Source organism: Zeugodacus cucurbitae, chromosome 6, assembly GCF_028554725.1.
Source record: "Zeugodacus cucurbitae isolate PBARC_wt_2022May chromosome 6, idZeuCucr1.2, whole genome shotgun sequence".
NCBI lineage: Eukaryota > Metazoa > Arthropoda > Insecta > Diptera > Tephritidae > Zeugodacus > Zeugodacus cucurbitae.
Genome location: NC_071671.1, coordinates 9723905 through 9740478, shown reverse-complemented (window position 1 = coordinate 9740478; position 16574 = coordinate 9723905). Strand labels below are relative to the sequence as shown.

Here is a 16574-nt window from a genome sequence, read left to right as displayed (position 1 = left end):
ATTAAAAAAAATATTAAAAAAAAAAATATTAAAAAATAAAAAAAAAATATTTAAAATAAAAAAATATTGAAAAATAAAAAAAAATATTGAAAATTAAAAAAAATATTGAAAATTAAAAAAAAATATTGAAGATTTAAAAAAAATTTGAAGATTCAAAAAAAGTATTGAAAAATAAAAAAAAAATATTTAAATAAAAAATATAATTTTTAATTTCATATTTTGTATAATTTGGTATCATAAAAATTAAAAAAAAAATATTGAAATCTAAAAAAAATATTGAAAAATAAAAAATATATATAAAAATAAAAAAATATTAAAAAAAAAAAACAAAAAAATATTGAAAAAAATAATATTGAAAATAAAAAAATATTGAATAATAAAAAAAATATTGAAAAATATACAAAACATTGAAAATTAAAAACAATATAGAAAAATAAAAAAGTATAAACAATAATTTTAATTGCTCTGGAGCTCATTTTCAGCAACGCACATGGAAAAAAAATACTACTAAGCACTAAATTGTTATATTATTTTCGATAAAAAAATGTTTATCTCTACGGAAATTGTATAACCATTTTACACTCTCGTAAAAAAAAATTAACAAAACCGTTACTTGAGTCCGCTGATTCATAAATGAAAGGCTTGCTATTTTCTGGATACAGGAAAGAAAACTTTTCACGTCTTTTCAAATTACTGTACCACACTCAAATTATGTAGGGATTAATTCAAAAGTACAAAAAAAAAATACTATTGCGATACCCCCATTTAGAATATATTGAAATCTAATATTTATATTATTATAAATCCGAAAAATATTATAAATAAATATATAAATCGATGAAAATTTGAAATATTAAGAAATATATAATATATATCAATCAAATAAAACTTACCACTTGAAAAATCTGGATCAAAGTCTTCCTCATGACGTGCACGTTTCTCCGCTGAAAATAATATATAAAAAATTAGTATTTTATTATAACACATTGCACAAAATAGTGATTTTATTAACTTTTGAAAGAATTTAAATTGAAAACACTGTCTTCATCCAAAATGTAGGCAACAATTTTTTTTGTGATATTTAATATAATATAATGCGAAGATGAGCTTACTGTAAACAATCGACATCAAAATGCATATAAAGGGTTTTTCAAAAGGGACGCTGCAATAGTAGACAGATAGGAACAGCAAACGACGCCATATTTTTCCCGCTCTTTTGACATTTCTCTTCAGTAAGGTTTGACATTTAATCATGGAAAGATATACGATCCAACAACCAGTCGAAATTATTAAAAATAACTACCGAAATCCGGAGAAATCGAGTTTCATGCATAATGGCATCGAATGTACTTTCACAGGAATAAAGAATTTCATTGAAATCCCGCGCAGCGCTCTAATTGAAAAACCCTTTACTATGAATCAAATTTATATAATTCAAACGTTTCTTGGTCAAATCGTTGTAGTACTATTAAAGATATGCTAAAATCTGAAACTTTTTCTAGACTCTAAAAAAGGCTGTCATACATCTAATATGTCCAATTACTTTAAAATAACCCGATAAATTTAGGCTGCAGTTACTTCGTACAGGCCCTCTGTTAGCGTGAAGTTCATACGGCAATATCGACTTATTTGCAGGACATTGGAGCAAATAAATATTTTGCAGGAGATTGGGTCATAAGAAAAAAAAAGTATGTAACCTGTTTTTCGAAGTTAGCCTTCAAATTCGAAATACTCGCCTTCGAATTTCGAAATTTAGCTTACTGCTCACAAAATTTTAAAAAATTGGACAAGAATTTTTCGAAATATAAAACTTTAATTTTTTTCGAACATCCAACTTTAAGCCCTGATAACATCTGTCGTATAAGCTTGCCCGAAATATTGTACACCATTGAATTAAGAATATAATTCGAATATTTTTAGTAACAAAATTACGTAATTAATTATATTTTCTTAATAAACGTTTTTTCGAACTTCGAAGGCAAATGTTTCGTTTTTGAAAGCTAACTTCGAAAATCGAATAAAACACGTTTTTGACGTTTGGCACAAGCTCGCGGAGAATGTTAGTTTGGTTCAATATCCAGTGTAATTAATAAATTGTATCGGTTTTTGGACTAGCTCAGTTTTTTCGGAATTTCGAAGATTTTTCGAAAATGCTCGAAATAAAATTTATTTACAATTCTTCACAAAACTCACATGAAATAAAATCACTCGAGGTCCGTGGACGTATTTTCCCCATAAATTTGCTGATTTTGTTATCGTTGTGCGGCTCTTTTCGTTTCGACTGCGGCAACGGGCCGGGGCAATTCTCATCTAACACTTTCGAACAAGGACGGTGAATATTTAATTTACAGTCTGCAAAAGAAAATGAATAATTAGTAATGGAAATAAGAGCAAAACATAGATATAGATCAATACCTGTACAATGGTAACCTTGTGGACTGACACCCCAGATTATTGTCTGACAATGATTACAGTGGGTCACTTCGTAGTATTGACGTAATACCAATGGATGACCACGAACAATCATCTACAAAATAAGAATACGTCATTTAAATCAGCCTTTTACATTTGAAAATCCATTTTAATGCGACTTACTTTCCGATTTTTGCCCATCAAACGCGACTTAAAACTCTTTTCACGACTCACAAAGTGATGCACACGATCAACCATACTGTTTGGATGCGAACGCGTTATGAATATGCGATGTATAACGGTTGATAAGGCCGAGCAAAGCGCTAATTTCTTGGGATCCTCCAAAGGTGAGTCTTTTTCATACTCCTCACTGCAATAATAAAAGCAGATAAGTAAAGACTTAAATAACACAATTAAATATTCATTTCACTCACATCAACACCTGCAACTTGCGCATCAGTGTATCCTCGAAGATGTGCTGTTCTCGTTGCTTGTCGCCACGAGCCTCTGCCAATTGCGCATCGGTCGGTCCATAAATTGTGCCCAGACCTTCGGTGCGCGTCTGCTGGAATTCACGCAATTGCGCGCAGATCGTGTATCGTGCGCATTTTCTGCTCTTCCAGAAGACTTTACGCAGAATTTCCACTTTATCAAATTCGCTTTGCAGCACATTGTCTACTTCACGCGCCAAGGACTCATCCTTGCGATACCAGGAGAGTGGCGCACGTGGCACCAGGAATGTCGAGTGTATCTCATAGGCCCACTTACGCATATCCTTCGCAGTGCCCTCCTTATACAGGCCAGTGATTAGGTAGAAGAGTAGCGGTGCCGGCTCCGAGTTCGATAGCACATAATTGAGAAAGACAGCCAAGAAGGCGACATTTTCCGGCTCCAGCAGGCGTTGCAAATGATTGAAGGGACCATTTTCGTCAATGAACGGGCCCTCCTGATCGGACGCATCTTCGTCCTCCATGGAGATGATCTCCTTCTGGGTGATATTGGCTTGTGCGGCTAAAATGCGACTGGAATGTGTAGTGGGATTGTTGGTGATGCCGGCGTTTGCAGTGAGTGGTGGGGTTGGTGTGGGTGAAGCTGCGCTTGCTAGTGGTGTAAAGTGATGTGATTCAATGAAAATACCACCACCGCCGCCACTAATGACACTATCATTTGCCAACTGTGATTGCTCTTCAGCACCAGACATGGTTAGGTAGGGCGGCGGCGGTGTGCCGGGTGGTGTTATTTCGCCATCCTTCTCAACGAGCTCCCAGGAACCAGAGGTTGTTTTATTAATACGATCTGGAAAATTTGAGAAAGAAAATTAAACGGTAAATATGTAAGCTGTACTAATAAAGGGTGATTTTTTAAGAGCTTGATAACTTTTAAAAAAAAAAAACGCATAAAATCTCATCGGTTCTTTATTTGAAACGTTAGATTGGTTCATGACATTTACTTTTTGAAGATAATTTCATTTAAATGTTGACCGCGGCTGCGTCTTAGGTGGTCCATTCGGAAAGTCCAATTTTGGGCAACTTTTTCGAGCATTTCGGCCGGAATAGCCCGAATTTCTTCGGAAATGTTGTCTTCCAAAGCTGGAATAGTTGCTGGCTTATTTCTGTAGACTTTAGACTTGACGTAGCCCCACAAAAAATAGTCTAAAGGCGTTAAATCGCATGATCTTGGTGGCCAACTTACGGGTCCATTTCTTGAGATGAATTGTTCTCCGAAGTTTTCCCTCAAAATGGCCATAGAATCGCGAGCTGTGTGGCATGTAGCGCCATCTTGTTGAAACCACATGTCAACCAAGTTCAGTTCTTCCATTTTTGGCAACAAAAAGTTTGTTAGCATCGAACGATAGCGATCGCCATTCACCGTAACGTTGCGTCCAACAGCATCTTTGAAAAAATACGGTCCAATGATAGAGTCTACGATCATCGTTGTAATAAATATAGTATAATACTTCTTTAAGGACGATATTGAGCTTTCAACAAAGGCTGAACAGATTCGACAAATTCACTAGTTGGAGGATGGAGTCCTGTGTAGAACTGAAGGAGGGAGTAGAAGTTCCCATATGGGAGCTCCTCGCTGTCATTCACTTAGGAGTGGCCAGTTTAAAGCCGGTTTTAAACCAAGTATCCTCTGGGTAGCCAACAGATATCCGTTTGGAGGCGAACTAAAATGAGTGAGGGGAACCCGCTTCTGCGGTTGTTTGTAATTTTGATGACGACCACTACAAACGAACAAATGATTTAAGGGCATGCAACTGGAATATACGGTCCCTTAATTGGGGAGGTGCATCTACCCAGCTGGTTGATGTCCTCGTAAAAGTAAAGGCTGGCATTACCGCAGGCCGTTACTGCGACGGACGGGCCAAGGACTGAGAGGAGTAGGTCCTTGTGGCATTTACTACAGCGGCCATATAAAGGAGCGCAAATTCAGTGTGGGATTCGTGGTGGGAGAGAGACTCAGTTGTCGAGTCCTGGCATTCACTCCGGCGTATGAACGTCTAGTCATAATCAACATATCGCTTGAGACTGTTCGATTTGGCTGGGGCCAGTATAAGAAAATATATTAAGCTACTTGGATGTCCCCAGACCGAATAACTAAAAACCAGATCGATGTTGTGATAGATGTCCGAAGTCCTGACATCGACTCGAACCAAACGGATATCGAAAACAAGATTATACCCACACAACTTAAATGATCAAACGAAACGAAATCCCACAATGCCAAAATACACTACGAAATAAAAAAAAGCTTACAATCACAACAAATCTTCGTCCAAACTGTAACAACCAATAAAAAACTGAATGTAAATTTTTGGAGTGCAATAACTTTGCAAATTATTAAAATAAAGCAAATCCACAACACAAACCGCCTAATTCGTACAAAATCAATGGGAAAACTAAAAGCGAAAACACCACAAAGTGGAGAGAACAGACATTTGGAGATTTCAATAAGAGTGCTTATTACAATGCATTCAAGTATTTTTTCCACGCGTATGGGAGAGTATAAGTATGCTGGAGCAATAAGAAAAACAATTGGCCGCAAAAGTAAGCAGATGAAAAAATATCACTTTGAATGCGAGAAAAGCATATTTGCAAAAACAAAAACAAAGCAAATAAGCAGAATCCGTTGACTTGCATATTTTATAGTGGAAAATGATCAGTGAATAGAGCAGCCGCTTGAGCAATGACACAATGTGGACAAAACACACAAGTGGTTCTAAAGCACACAGTCGGTATTCATTCATCAAATTCTAGAATAGATATCGAGTTACACTTGTTGGACCAGAATTACGCTAAGTCATTTATGTGTGCTATCCTAGGGTGCAACGAAAATTGCTGCAGCGATTTAATTATCATCTCGTACCGACATTATCTTGAGACAACTACAATTTGCCTTCTAAAGTAGATCCTGATCTAAGTAGAGATACTTTTTTCAATAGCCCGTGGAGAGTCGAGTCGAGTCGGCGCCGTTCGCAGCAACTCGGACTGACGTATGGAACGACTTGCGCATTTCACGTCGTGATCTTAAATTGAAAGCGTACAAAATTCTGCTTTTTGTAAACGACATCGCTCCGCTCAATGGGCTCTTGAAAAGTTCCAAGATGATCCGATGTTTTTGAGCCAAATTCGGTTCAGCGATGAGGCCCATTTCTGGCTCAATGGTTATGTAAACAAGCAAAATTGTCGCATTTCGGACGAAGAGCAACCTGAAGAGATTAAAGAGCTGCCATTTCATACAGAAAAAACAACGGTTTGATGTGGTTTGTGGGTCGGTGGAATCAGCGATCCAAACCTGAGGCCAGTGAAAACGTAATCGTCAATGGCGACTGTTATCGCGCCATGATAACCGATTATTTGATGTCTGGAATTGAAGCTCGTAATCTCGGCGGCATTTGGTTTCAACAAGACGGCGCCACTTCTCAATTGATTTATTGAGAGAACACTTCGGTGACCAGATAATTTCACGTTTTGGACTAGTCGATTGACCACCAATATCGTGGAATATCACACCGTTAGACTTTTCCCTTGGAGGATATGAAAAGTCTAAAATCTATCTGGACCGACAATCCCGCTTTGATTCAGTCCTTAGAGGAAAACATCACGCGCCAGTTACCAGTTGAAATGCTCGAACGAGTTATCGAAAATTGGACTCAACGGTTGCACCATCAGAGACGATGCCATTTTTTTAATTATTTTTTAAGTAGGGAACCTCGAAATGGATCACCCTTTTATAAAGCTATATAGTTTAGTAGTTTAGTTTAGTCTTGCTGGGTTCATGAACCACAGCCCTATGGTTTAGTGAGAGATTTTCTATGAAAATACATATCTAAGATTATATATTTGTTTCACGAATCTGTTCAGATTTAAGTACTGAAGCTCTAAGGGCGATGTTACGTTCCTAAGATATGGATGCTTAAAAATGCTTACTTCTACAAAACACTCGCGCACGTGCAACTTATGTACATATTTACATATTTTCACTGCAATATTATTCCGCAACCGCACAGATTTCAATAAACTTGCACACCGACTGGATTTACTATGACCACTGACAAAGTAGCAAAACAGATGGCGCCTCACTTTAGTCTGCAACTACCACCGGGACTCCCAGCCGATCAGAGAATGCACGAATTGTGTGCTGATCGGTCAGTTTCATGTCGCATTTGTTTGCTTTTACATGCGGTGGAGAGTGATTTGCTTTGCTTTGCTTTGGAATGCACAGATAAGTTGGTTGTATCAAGAACATTTGTGTGTTTAATTATTGCCAAATGGAAACGAAGTGAAGCTCAAAAAAGTGACAACAACAAATTAAGTTGATTTTAAAGAATTCATAATGCATTTTTATCGCGCCAAACGCATTATAGTTGTAAATAGAGGCAGATAGTAAATAATTGAGGGCGGAGGTTCGCAACCACGCCTACTCCTAATATAACTCAATTTTGAGTTCCATCTGATTCGTTCTCTTTATAATATATGTATACATCGGGAAGCAATGAAGATAGCGGAATAAAAATTTCAGTGTTTGAGCTGTAGGATCACTTATCGAAAAATTGTCGAAATCGGACTATAACTTCTCAAGGCCACCGATATCGAACAAGGAGAACTCAGTGTCTAAGGGTAATTTGTAAACCGAAAATATCGGTAAATCTTTCAGATATTTTAATGTAATTCAGAGTGAATCTGATTAAATTGTATGTTATCTTAAAAAAACAAGTAAGGAGAGGATAAGTTCGGGTGCAACCTAACATTTTATACTCTCGCAATTTATTTAGAGATTTACCTATATTTTCGGTGAAAAATTACCCTTAGGCACTGAGTTCTTCATGTTTAATATCAGGGACCTTGAAAAGTCATGGTTCGATCTTGACAAGTGATGTCACAGCTCAAATACAGTATTTGTGTAAAGTTTTATTTCGCTATCTTTATCGGTTTCTTATGTATATATTATAAAGTGAACGAATCAGAAGGATTCAAAATTGAGTTATATGAGAAGTAGGCGTAGTTGTGAAGCGATTTCGCCCATATTCCACCAGTGTCATCAGGGTGTCAAGAAAATATAATATACCGAATTTCATTGAAATCTGTCGAGTAGTTCCTGAGATATGGTTTTTGACCCATAAGTGGGCGACGCCACGCCCATTTTCCATTTTGTAAAAAAATCTCAGTGCAGCTTCCTTCTGCCATTCCTTATGTAAAATTTGGTGTTTCTGACGTTTCTCGTTAGTGAGTTAACGCACTTTTAGTCATTTTCAACCTAACCTTTGTATGGGAGGTGGGCGTGGTTATTATCCTATTTCTTTCATTTTTGGACTGTATAAGGAAACGGCTAAAAGAAACGACTGCTGAAAGTTTGGTTTATATAGCTATATTGGTTTGCAAGATATATACAAAAAACCTATTTGGGGGCGGGGTCACGCCCACTTTTACAAAAAAATTACATTCAAATGTGCCCCTCCCTAATGGGATCCTATGATCCAAATTTCATTTTCATAACTTTATTTATGGCTTAGTTATTGCTCTTTATGTGTTTTTGGTTATCGCCATTTTGTGGGCGTGGCAGTGGTCCGATTCCGCCCTACTTCGAACTTAACCTTCTTATGGTGCCAAAGAATACGTGTTCCAAGTTTCATTAAGATATCTCAATTTTTACTCAAGTTACAGCTTGCACGGACGGACAGACGGACGGACGGACGGACAGACAGACAGACATGTGGATTTGAACTTTACTCGTCACACTGATCACTTTGGTATATATAACCTTATATCTAACTCGTTTAGTTTTAGGACATACAAACAACCGTTATGTGGACAAAACTATAATACTCTCTTAGCAACTTTTGTTGCGAGAGTATAAATATAGCAATAAATTGCGAGAGTATAAAATGTTACACTCGAACTTAGCCCTTCCTTAACTGTAATACCCAACTCTATTTAATACTTAAAATAGTAAATATTTATCGAATAAAGCTCTCAAATTACCTGGATGCCTGGAATGCATATGCTCGGAGACTACACGTCGATGCTTGTTGAGGTGATTAGGCGGCGTTTGTCCCAAAGCCTAGAATGTGTATGGAGAAACGCAAATAAAATTAGAAATACATTAGAGATTATTATTCAATGAGAAAAAAACTATTTAAGCGCCAATTACCCAAAATACAATTACAAAAACAAGAAATGTATAATATATATACAGTGCATGCAATTAAAAGCTAAGTAACAAACACTAAATAATAAAGGATAATGGAATTAAGGAGGTGCAGAAGGGAATTCCTGCTGGGGATCCAGGAACAGTGTGGTGCAAAGTGCCGATTGGAATTGGAACATGCAGTCGGTTTTGATTTTGTGCTCGTGCTAAAGATTCATTTAATAACTGTGCATAGGGTTTTTTCTGATTTTCGTTACTTCTATGCAGTAAATATGGTTTGATGCACTCGTAACTATGTAAACATGCCAAACGAATACAACTCTTAAGTGCAATTATAAAATTTTGTATACTAAGTAGCGGTGACGATGCACGACGAAAGGGGTTCCAAAGTTTTTGGGGGCTATAAATTAATAATTTCTTATCAAAGCAGTACATTTAATGCAAGAATATGAGAACTAGGAATTCATAAGGTGCAGAATTGTGGGAAAATTTGTGGTTTTAATGAATTTTGCTTGTCCATTATAAAATTTGTGGAGTGTGTGTGAAAAAGGATGTTGTGTGGATGGGTGTGAGGATGGTTTGGCGTGCTCAATGTGTCCATATATGCTAGGGTGTGTATGAATAAGCTTTACGAGTTTAAGTAATCTATTTCGTATTAGTAATGTTTATTATGGTTTTGTTATTATTTTTTTGTATTCCCATCGATTTTTTAATGTATTAAAGGGTTATCTCGTGAATAGAAAGTTGTATTTTTCAATAAAAAAAAAATACTTCCTTCTTTGTTATGTTTTCAAATCGGTTAGGTTATGAACCGCTCATTTCATCGAAGTTCGAATTCGGTAAAAATTAGTGATTGTGAAAAGTTTGAAATTCGAATTTGATAAAAATGGTGTGAGACCTCACATTTGAATTGTGAAAAGACTTCACATTTAATTTGATCGAAGTTCGAAATTCGAATTTGATAAAAATTGAATTTGAAATTCGAATTTGTTAAAAATGGTGTGAGACCCGCCATTTGATTTTTGAAAAGTTCGAAATTCGAATATGTTAAAAATGGTGTGAGACCTACCATTTGATTTGTGAAAAGTTCGAAATTCGAATTTGATAAAAATGGTGTGAGACCTACCATTTGATTTGTGAACAGTTCGAAATTCGAATTTGATAAAAATTGAATTTGAAATTTGTTTTGGTTAAAGATTAGCGATCTTTGATTTGATTTGTGAAAAGTTCGAAATTCAAATTTGATAAAAATGGTGTGAGGTCTGACATTTGATTTGTGAAAAGTTCGAAATGCGAATTTGTTAAAAAAGGTGTGAGACTTCGCATTTTATTTATTCAAAGTTCGAAATTCGAATTTGATAAAAATGGTGTGAGACCACCCACTTGAATTGTAAAAAGTTCGAAATTCGAATTTGATAAAAATTGTGTGAAACCTCACATTTGATTTGTGAAAAATTCGAAAGTGGAATAAAAATAATGTGAGATCTCACATATGATTTGTGAAAAGTACGAAATTAAATTTTGATAAATATGGTGTGAGACCTCCCATTTAATTTGATCGAAGTTCGAAATTCGAATTTGATAAAAATTGAATTTGAAATTTGTTTTGGTTAAAAATTAGTGAGACTTTCCATTTGATTTATGAAAAGTTCGAAATTCGAATTTGTTAAAAAAGATCTGAGACCTCGCATTTGATTTGTGGAAAGTTCGAAATTCGAATTTCGAATAAAAATGGTGAGATATCCCATTTGATTTGTTAAAAGCTCGACATTCGAAAATTTGATAAAAATTGTGTGAGATCTATCATTTGAAAAGTTCGAAATTCGAAAATTTGATAAAAATTGTGTGAGACCCCCTTGATTTGTGAAAAGTTCGAAATTTTATAAAAATTGTGTGAGACCTAACATTTGATTTGTGAAAAGTTTAAAATTGGAATTCGTCCAAATAGTGTGAGACGTCCATTTGGTTTTTGAAAAGTTCGAAATTCGAATTTCGAACAAAAATGGTGAGACATTCCATTTGATTTGTTAAAAGCTCAACATTCGAAAATTTGATAAAAATTGTGTGAGATCTACCATTTGAAAAGTTCGAAATTCGAAAATTTGATAAAAATTGTGTGAGACCTCACATTTGGTTTGTGAAAAGTTCGAAATTAGAAAAAATGGTGTGAGACCTCTCATATTATTTGTGAAAAAAAAAATTTATTGTTAAAATTGGAATTCGTCAAAATAGTGTGAGACGTCCCATTTGATTTTTGAAAAGTTCGAAATTCGATTTTCGAATAAAAATGAGCGAAACTTTAATGCATTACCTCTATGTGACAAATATTAGTGTTTTGTTAGTAAAAAAATATCCCGATGTATAATATTATACAACATGTATGTAATATGTATGTTATAGATGGGTTTTAAGGTTATATTCTTTTATCAATTGTAAACTACTGAGTGTTATTTAGTTAACTACATTACGTACAAATGTTTGCCAATCTGCATTGCTGATTAAACAACGCTACGAGTAGATACAAAATATTTCAAAAAACCCCAAGTTAGTGTTTCAAAACTACAGCCAACAAATACGATTATTCAACAACTGCTTGTTGTTGTTGTAAGTTACAAAAACTACATTCAAAAAATTCAAAAGAAAAGTCCACCAAAGCCGCAGTTGCTGTTGTTGTTGTAGTAATAGTAGTAGCAATATAGTAGTAGTGATAGCAGAGTATCAGGCCGCAGAAGCACACAGCCGCTTTTAAAGCAGTGTAAACAGGTATGCGTGAGTTAGAACATAAACCGAGTAGCAAGAGGCGGTTGTGTTGTTGTACTTAAGCTACGAGTACCATCCCAAATCAAACCAAAACAAAACAAAGGTCCCAGTGACCTGACTACGTGCAGCTTTCTTTCGGCATTTGGTTCTAGGCTTTTACTTTCGAGTTTATTTACGCTACGAGTACTTTGCTTGTGCGCATGCGCCGCTGCGCATGACTACTTACAGCTGCTGTGGACGCCGTTCCCGTGCAGCTGTTGCTGTGCTGCAATTGTTGCTGCTGCTGCTGTTGTTGTTGGTGTTGCTGCAGTTGTTGCACGATGTTGGGGCGCTGCGAGAGCGGGAATGCCGCCGCCATGTTGTCGCGATGCACGGGCGTGCAAGTGGACACGAGCGGATAGTTGAGCAGCGTGTCGATGCTGTTGGGCGGCGGACGCGCCCCCTGTGCGGACGCATTCAAATTTGAGAAACTGCCTCTGTGCGGCGACTCCTCCAGCATGCCAGGTTGCCGTGGCGGCAAAGGCGGTGGTATGCAATCGGTTTCACAGCTACCGCCATCAGCGGCTGCATCCGTCGCATTCGCACCCACCGCCGACGACGACGTCTCCATTTGTAGAAACATTTGCGTTGACATCTTGGGGTCGGAAAGCGCTTTCGTCTTGGTCTTAGAGCGTTTCTTTTGCGCTGATGATGCGCCGCTGGTGGGGGTCGCGCACGACGGCGGTGGCGGCAAAGTGGGTTGTGGTGATTTGCCGCGCGGACTACTGGCGCCCATGTCCAAATCGGAGATTGGTGCGAATAAAGACGCATTGTTGTTGCCGCTTGTGCTCATGACACCTGCGGCATTGCCGTTATTGTCCAGCTGCAACTGACGCGGCGGATTGCGTTGCGGCAGCGGCGGCGGTGTATCCTCTTGTATGCTCTGAGTTTTCGTTTGCGCGCCGAACTTGTTTTTACCCTTGGAGTTCGATGATTTCGGCGTCTCTTTGAGACGCGCCTGCTGTTGTTGTTGTTGCGGCTGATAGAAAAGCGCCTGTTGCATGGAGTTGCGATGCTGTTGCTGCTGCTGCTGCGTCTGTGGTTGATGTAACGATTGTGACATATTGTATGGCGGCAGCGCATTGTTGTTCGCATTGTGTTGTTGTTGTTGTTGTTGCAAATGATGATGATGTAGAAAATCCGTTGTATTATTCAATGGCGCAGTAATTAAATCTTTATCAATCTTATTTTTACGCGTGCCCAACGACAGCGAGGACAGCGAACGAGGCAATAGAGAGAGGAAAGCTGGAGAGGATTGTACTTGTGGCTGTGGTATTATGGTTGGTTGTTGTAGTTGTGTTTGCTGATGTGGGTGTAGGTGTTGGTGATGGGACGTTACTGATAGATGGTGTAATTGAGCGGGCGAGAGCATTGCGTTATTCTTATTGTTGTTGGCAGTTGGTTGTAATTTGATTGTTGGTGCATCCTGTTGAGAGTGGTGAGACAGTAGAGACAGGCAGTTGTTGTAGTAGTTGTTTGTTTTTTGTTGTGTTTTTGTTTTATTATTGGAAGTTGTGTGAGACTCGATTCTCGTTAAAATTTGGACTAAAGTTTATTCGTGTGTGGAAACGTGTTAAATATTTTTGTTGTTTTTTATAAATTAGTTTCGGAAAGAGAATTAGGAGTAGTGAAACTTGAAAGTTTATCAAATCAGTAGTATTTTTACTCAGTTTTAAATATGTTTGAACAAATTGGTTTATCAATTTCAAATTAATTTTTGACAATATCTCCAAGTAGCCTTTTCGCACAGCTAAATTAATTGATCAATTAAAACTTTAATTAAGGTTATACGTTTATACATTTTTGTTTTTGCTTTTCATAAGAAGTTGGTAAGTTTCAACAGCTGATTGCTATTTTTTCAATAACACAACCATTATTTCCCACAGCGACATCTACCGTCGAATAGTATCACTAACAAATACGTTCTTTGTCGCAGATTTGCATTTAATTTTCATTTCGATTAAAATTCGATTAAAAATAAATGCAGATAATTGAGATTTTTATTTTGTATGGTAAATCGATCTCAATCGGCGTTTTAATCGAACAAAGGCCGGTTAATTGATCAATTAGCGCTTGTGTGAAAAGGCTATAAAGTCAAATAGAGTTAATGGGATAATTTGGTTTATTGTGGCTATCTCATTCGATAATCAATATTGTGTTTTATCATAAAAAATGTTTTACGAATTGAAAGCAGCGAATTGTGATAAATTACGACATTCGTACCACTTCAAAATCATGCCCAGATTTTTATTTTAAATAAATAACTTTCTTTTAGTCGAAATCGATTTAAGCTACTTAAACATATTGCCAAAAATTGGTTTGTTTTAATTCACTGCAAGTAATTACATATTTGCATATATTTATGTTTTATTAGTACATATTTAATATTATTAAACGTTTTAGTTCATAATTGTGCCTATTTTATATTTTAAATATAGCAAAAGCATTATTATATTTTATTTTATTTTTTTTTTCATTTCAGAAAGTCTTTTTATAGGTTTATATATACACTCGCGCTCACTGAATTAAGCCACTGCATTTCAAAATTAATTTCGGAAAAAAAGCTATCGAAATAGCTTTAAAATCTTATAATGGTATGAAAAAACATCCGTTATGTGTCGAAATTACAAAGAGCATTTTCAGAAAAATTAAAATGTGGTTTTCAAAAAAAAAAAAAACAAACACCACGATCTGAGCGAAGAAATGAATTATGAGAAATGACCGAGAGAAAAAAATTATTGAAATGTAAAAAACGGTATTGACTTATGTAATTTAAAAACATTTTCTGAAAGTTTTTTTTTACCCTGGACAAAAATAAGACCTCTGCTCCTTTTGAAGGAAAAATCACCTTTAATCTAAAAATTCAAAAACATTGTGAAAGTAATGGAATATTTGCCTTTTCTAGGGGAACTGGATACTTTATGCTTTACCATATTTTAGGAAACATTGGAAAGGTACACCGAAAAAACCGACAAAGACAATACCTTGCGACGATAGGTAATTACCATGAATGAACAAGATGTATAATTTTTTTACTTCACCTGAAATTAGAGCTCAAATGGAGCATAGACAAGGTGTAAGTGCATTAACACACAGTATCCGCCATAGATTGCATGAAAATTTCCTAAATAGGTCAATTGCATGACGCTGACCAAGCGTATTAAAGTAGAACATCAAACGAAGCATATCATTTGCAGGGGTGTACCAGTGAAAGGACTCCAAATTCTGAGATCTAGTGGTATGCAGTGAACAATTCATGTTTAATCACTTCGAGAATGATGGTAAACCCTATGTCAGACAACAAGAATAACAAGAATTATGCCCACGATATGCAAAAAATAATATTAACTGGTGGCTAGAAGCTTTCAGCAAAATAATGACCTGAAGGACTGAGTTTGTTCCTAAAAATGTCATTCTTCGTTGTCATTTATGGAAATTATGGTTTTAGTACATTATTTATTACTTTGTAATTATTATATTTTTTATTCATATTATATATTTTTTTTACTCTAATTAATTTTCCTACTTCTGTTTTTTTTATATAGCCTTTCGTGATTTTTTCACCTCATTTTTTATTATACATATATGATTATTAACCTTTTCATTTAGTATATTTATGAATGTGTACATAAATTATTTATTTATTTTATTCTTCAATTATTTATTTGATAATTTAATACATTTTTATCTGAGTAAATTTTTCATTAACACTTTATTATAATTTATTTCATCTGTTTATAAATTATGTTTCCATTACATTTTTTATTTTATTTAATCATATTTTTCGTCGATAGTGTTTTTTATAAATTTTTAATTAATTAATATTTTTAATTTTCATTCTTCTTCTCCAAGCTATTTTATCAATAAATTTTTATGTGTGACAACTTTTGCTACGCTTTGCAGTTAAATCACAACAAGGATAGTCGATTAGGCACGAATGGAGACTATTTTGTAAACTCAAAACACGCGCCAATAAAATTCGAAATTTTGTAAGTATAAGTTTCGAAAACAAAAAGAAAAAAATTATAATTTTAGTTCAGGTTAAAACATTTACAATTTTTAATTTGAATTTTTAGCAAATGCACAATGAAAATTATCAAATGTACGAGCGAGCGAGCAGCGGAATGGGACGGCAAGCAGAGCAATATTTAGTAACGATAATTTATGAGCAGTCTTTTATTATTATTACAAATTATTAAATATTATTCGCTTTAGTTTCGTGTATAAAATAAAATAGTTTTATTAGGTGCTGCGGTAGCATCATTAGAATTGTGTATTTTAGCGCGCTTGTGTGAGTGTGTGTATGTATATATATGTATATGTAACTGTGAATTTTATGACAATGCAAAAATGCCACAATAACTGCAGTTCATAAAAATGCCGTCATTCTCAATCTGTTTGCGATTGCTCAATCAATCTGACATATTTTTACAACAAAAAGTGTATTAGACCATTTCATTTGTTGGTCTTCAAGTTGGAAATCAGGGTATTTTCAGTTTTGGATGTGTAGATGTACCGCATTTATGTATGTATGTATGTATATGTTGAGTACAAAATGTTCAGGATTTTTAAAATATTAAATACAGTGTTGTGGTTTCTTAGAAATGTGTGTTTCGAAGGTGAAGAAGACGAGGTACACAATTTATATATAAGTAATATATTATGCAAATTTAATTCTTTAAATTAATTAAAAGAAGGGTGGCGGCATAGAT

General features: G+C 35.4%; 1 protein-coding gene across 3 annotated transcripts in view; it reads right to left on the bottom strand.

Annotated features, from left to right (window-relative positions):
- LOC105210966 (uncharacterized) overlaps positions 1–16574 on the bottom strand; it is a 254870-nt gene that overhangs the window by 186978 nt on the left and 51318 nt on the right. For 2 of the 3 annotated variants that reach the window (XM_054232911.1, XM_054232910.1), the window contains 7 exons: positions 12050–13288; positions 8898–8976; positions 2847–3708; positions 2596–2782; positions 2416–2527; positions 2194–2352; positions 894–944 (listed from right to left, as the gene is read on the bottom strand). In XM_054232911.1, the coding sequence (XP_054088886.1) occupies positions 894–944; positions 2194–2352; positions 2416–2527; positions 2596–2782; positions 2847–3708; positions 8898–8976; positions 12050–13288 (2689 nt within the window). The remainder of the gene's footprint in view (positions 1–893; positions 945–2193; positions 2353–2415; positions 2528–2595; positions 2783–2846; positions 3709–8897; positions 8977–12049; positions 13289–16574) is intronic. The other variant, XM_054232912.1, reaches the window with a different exon arrangement.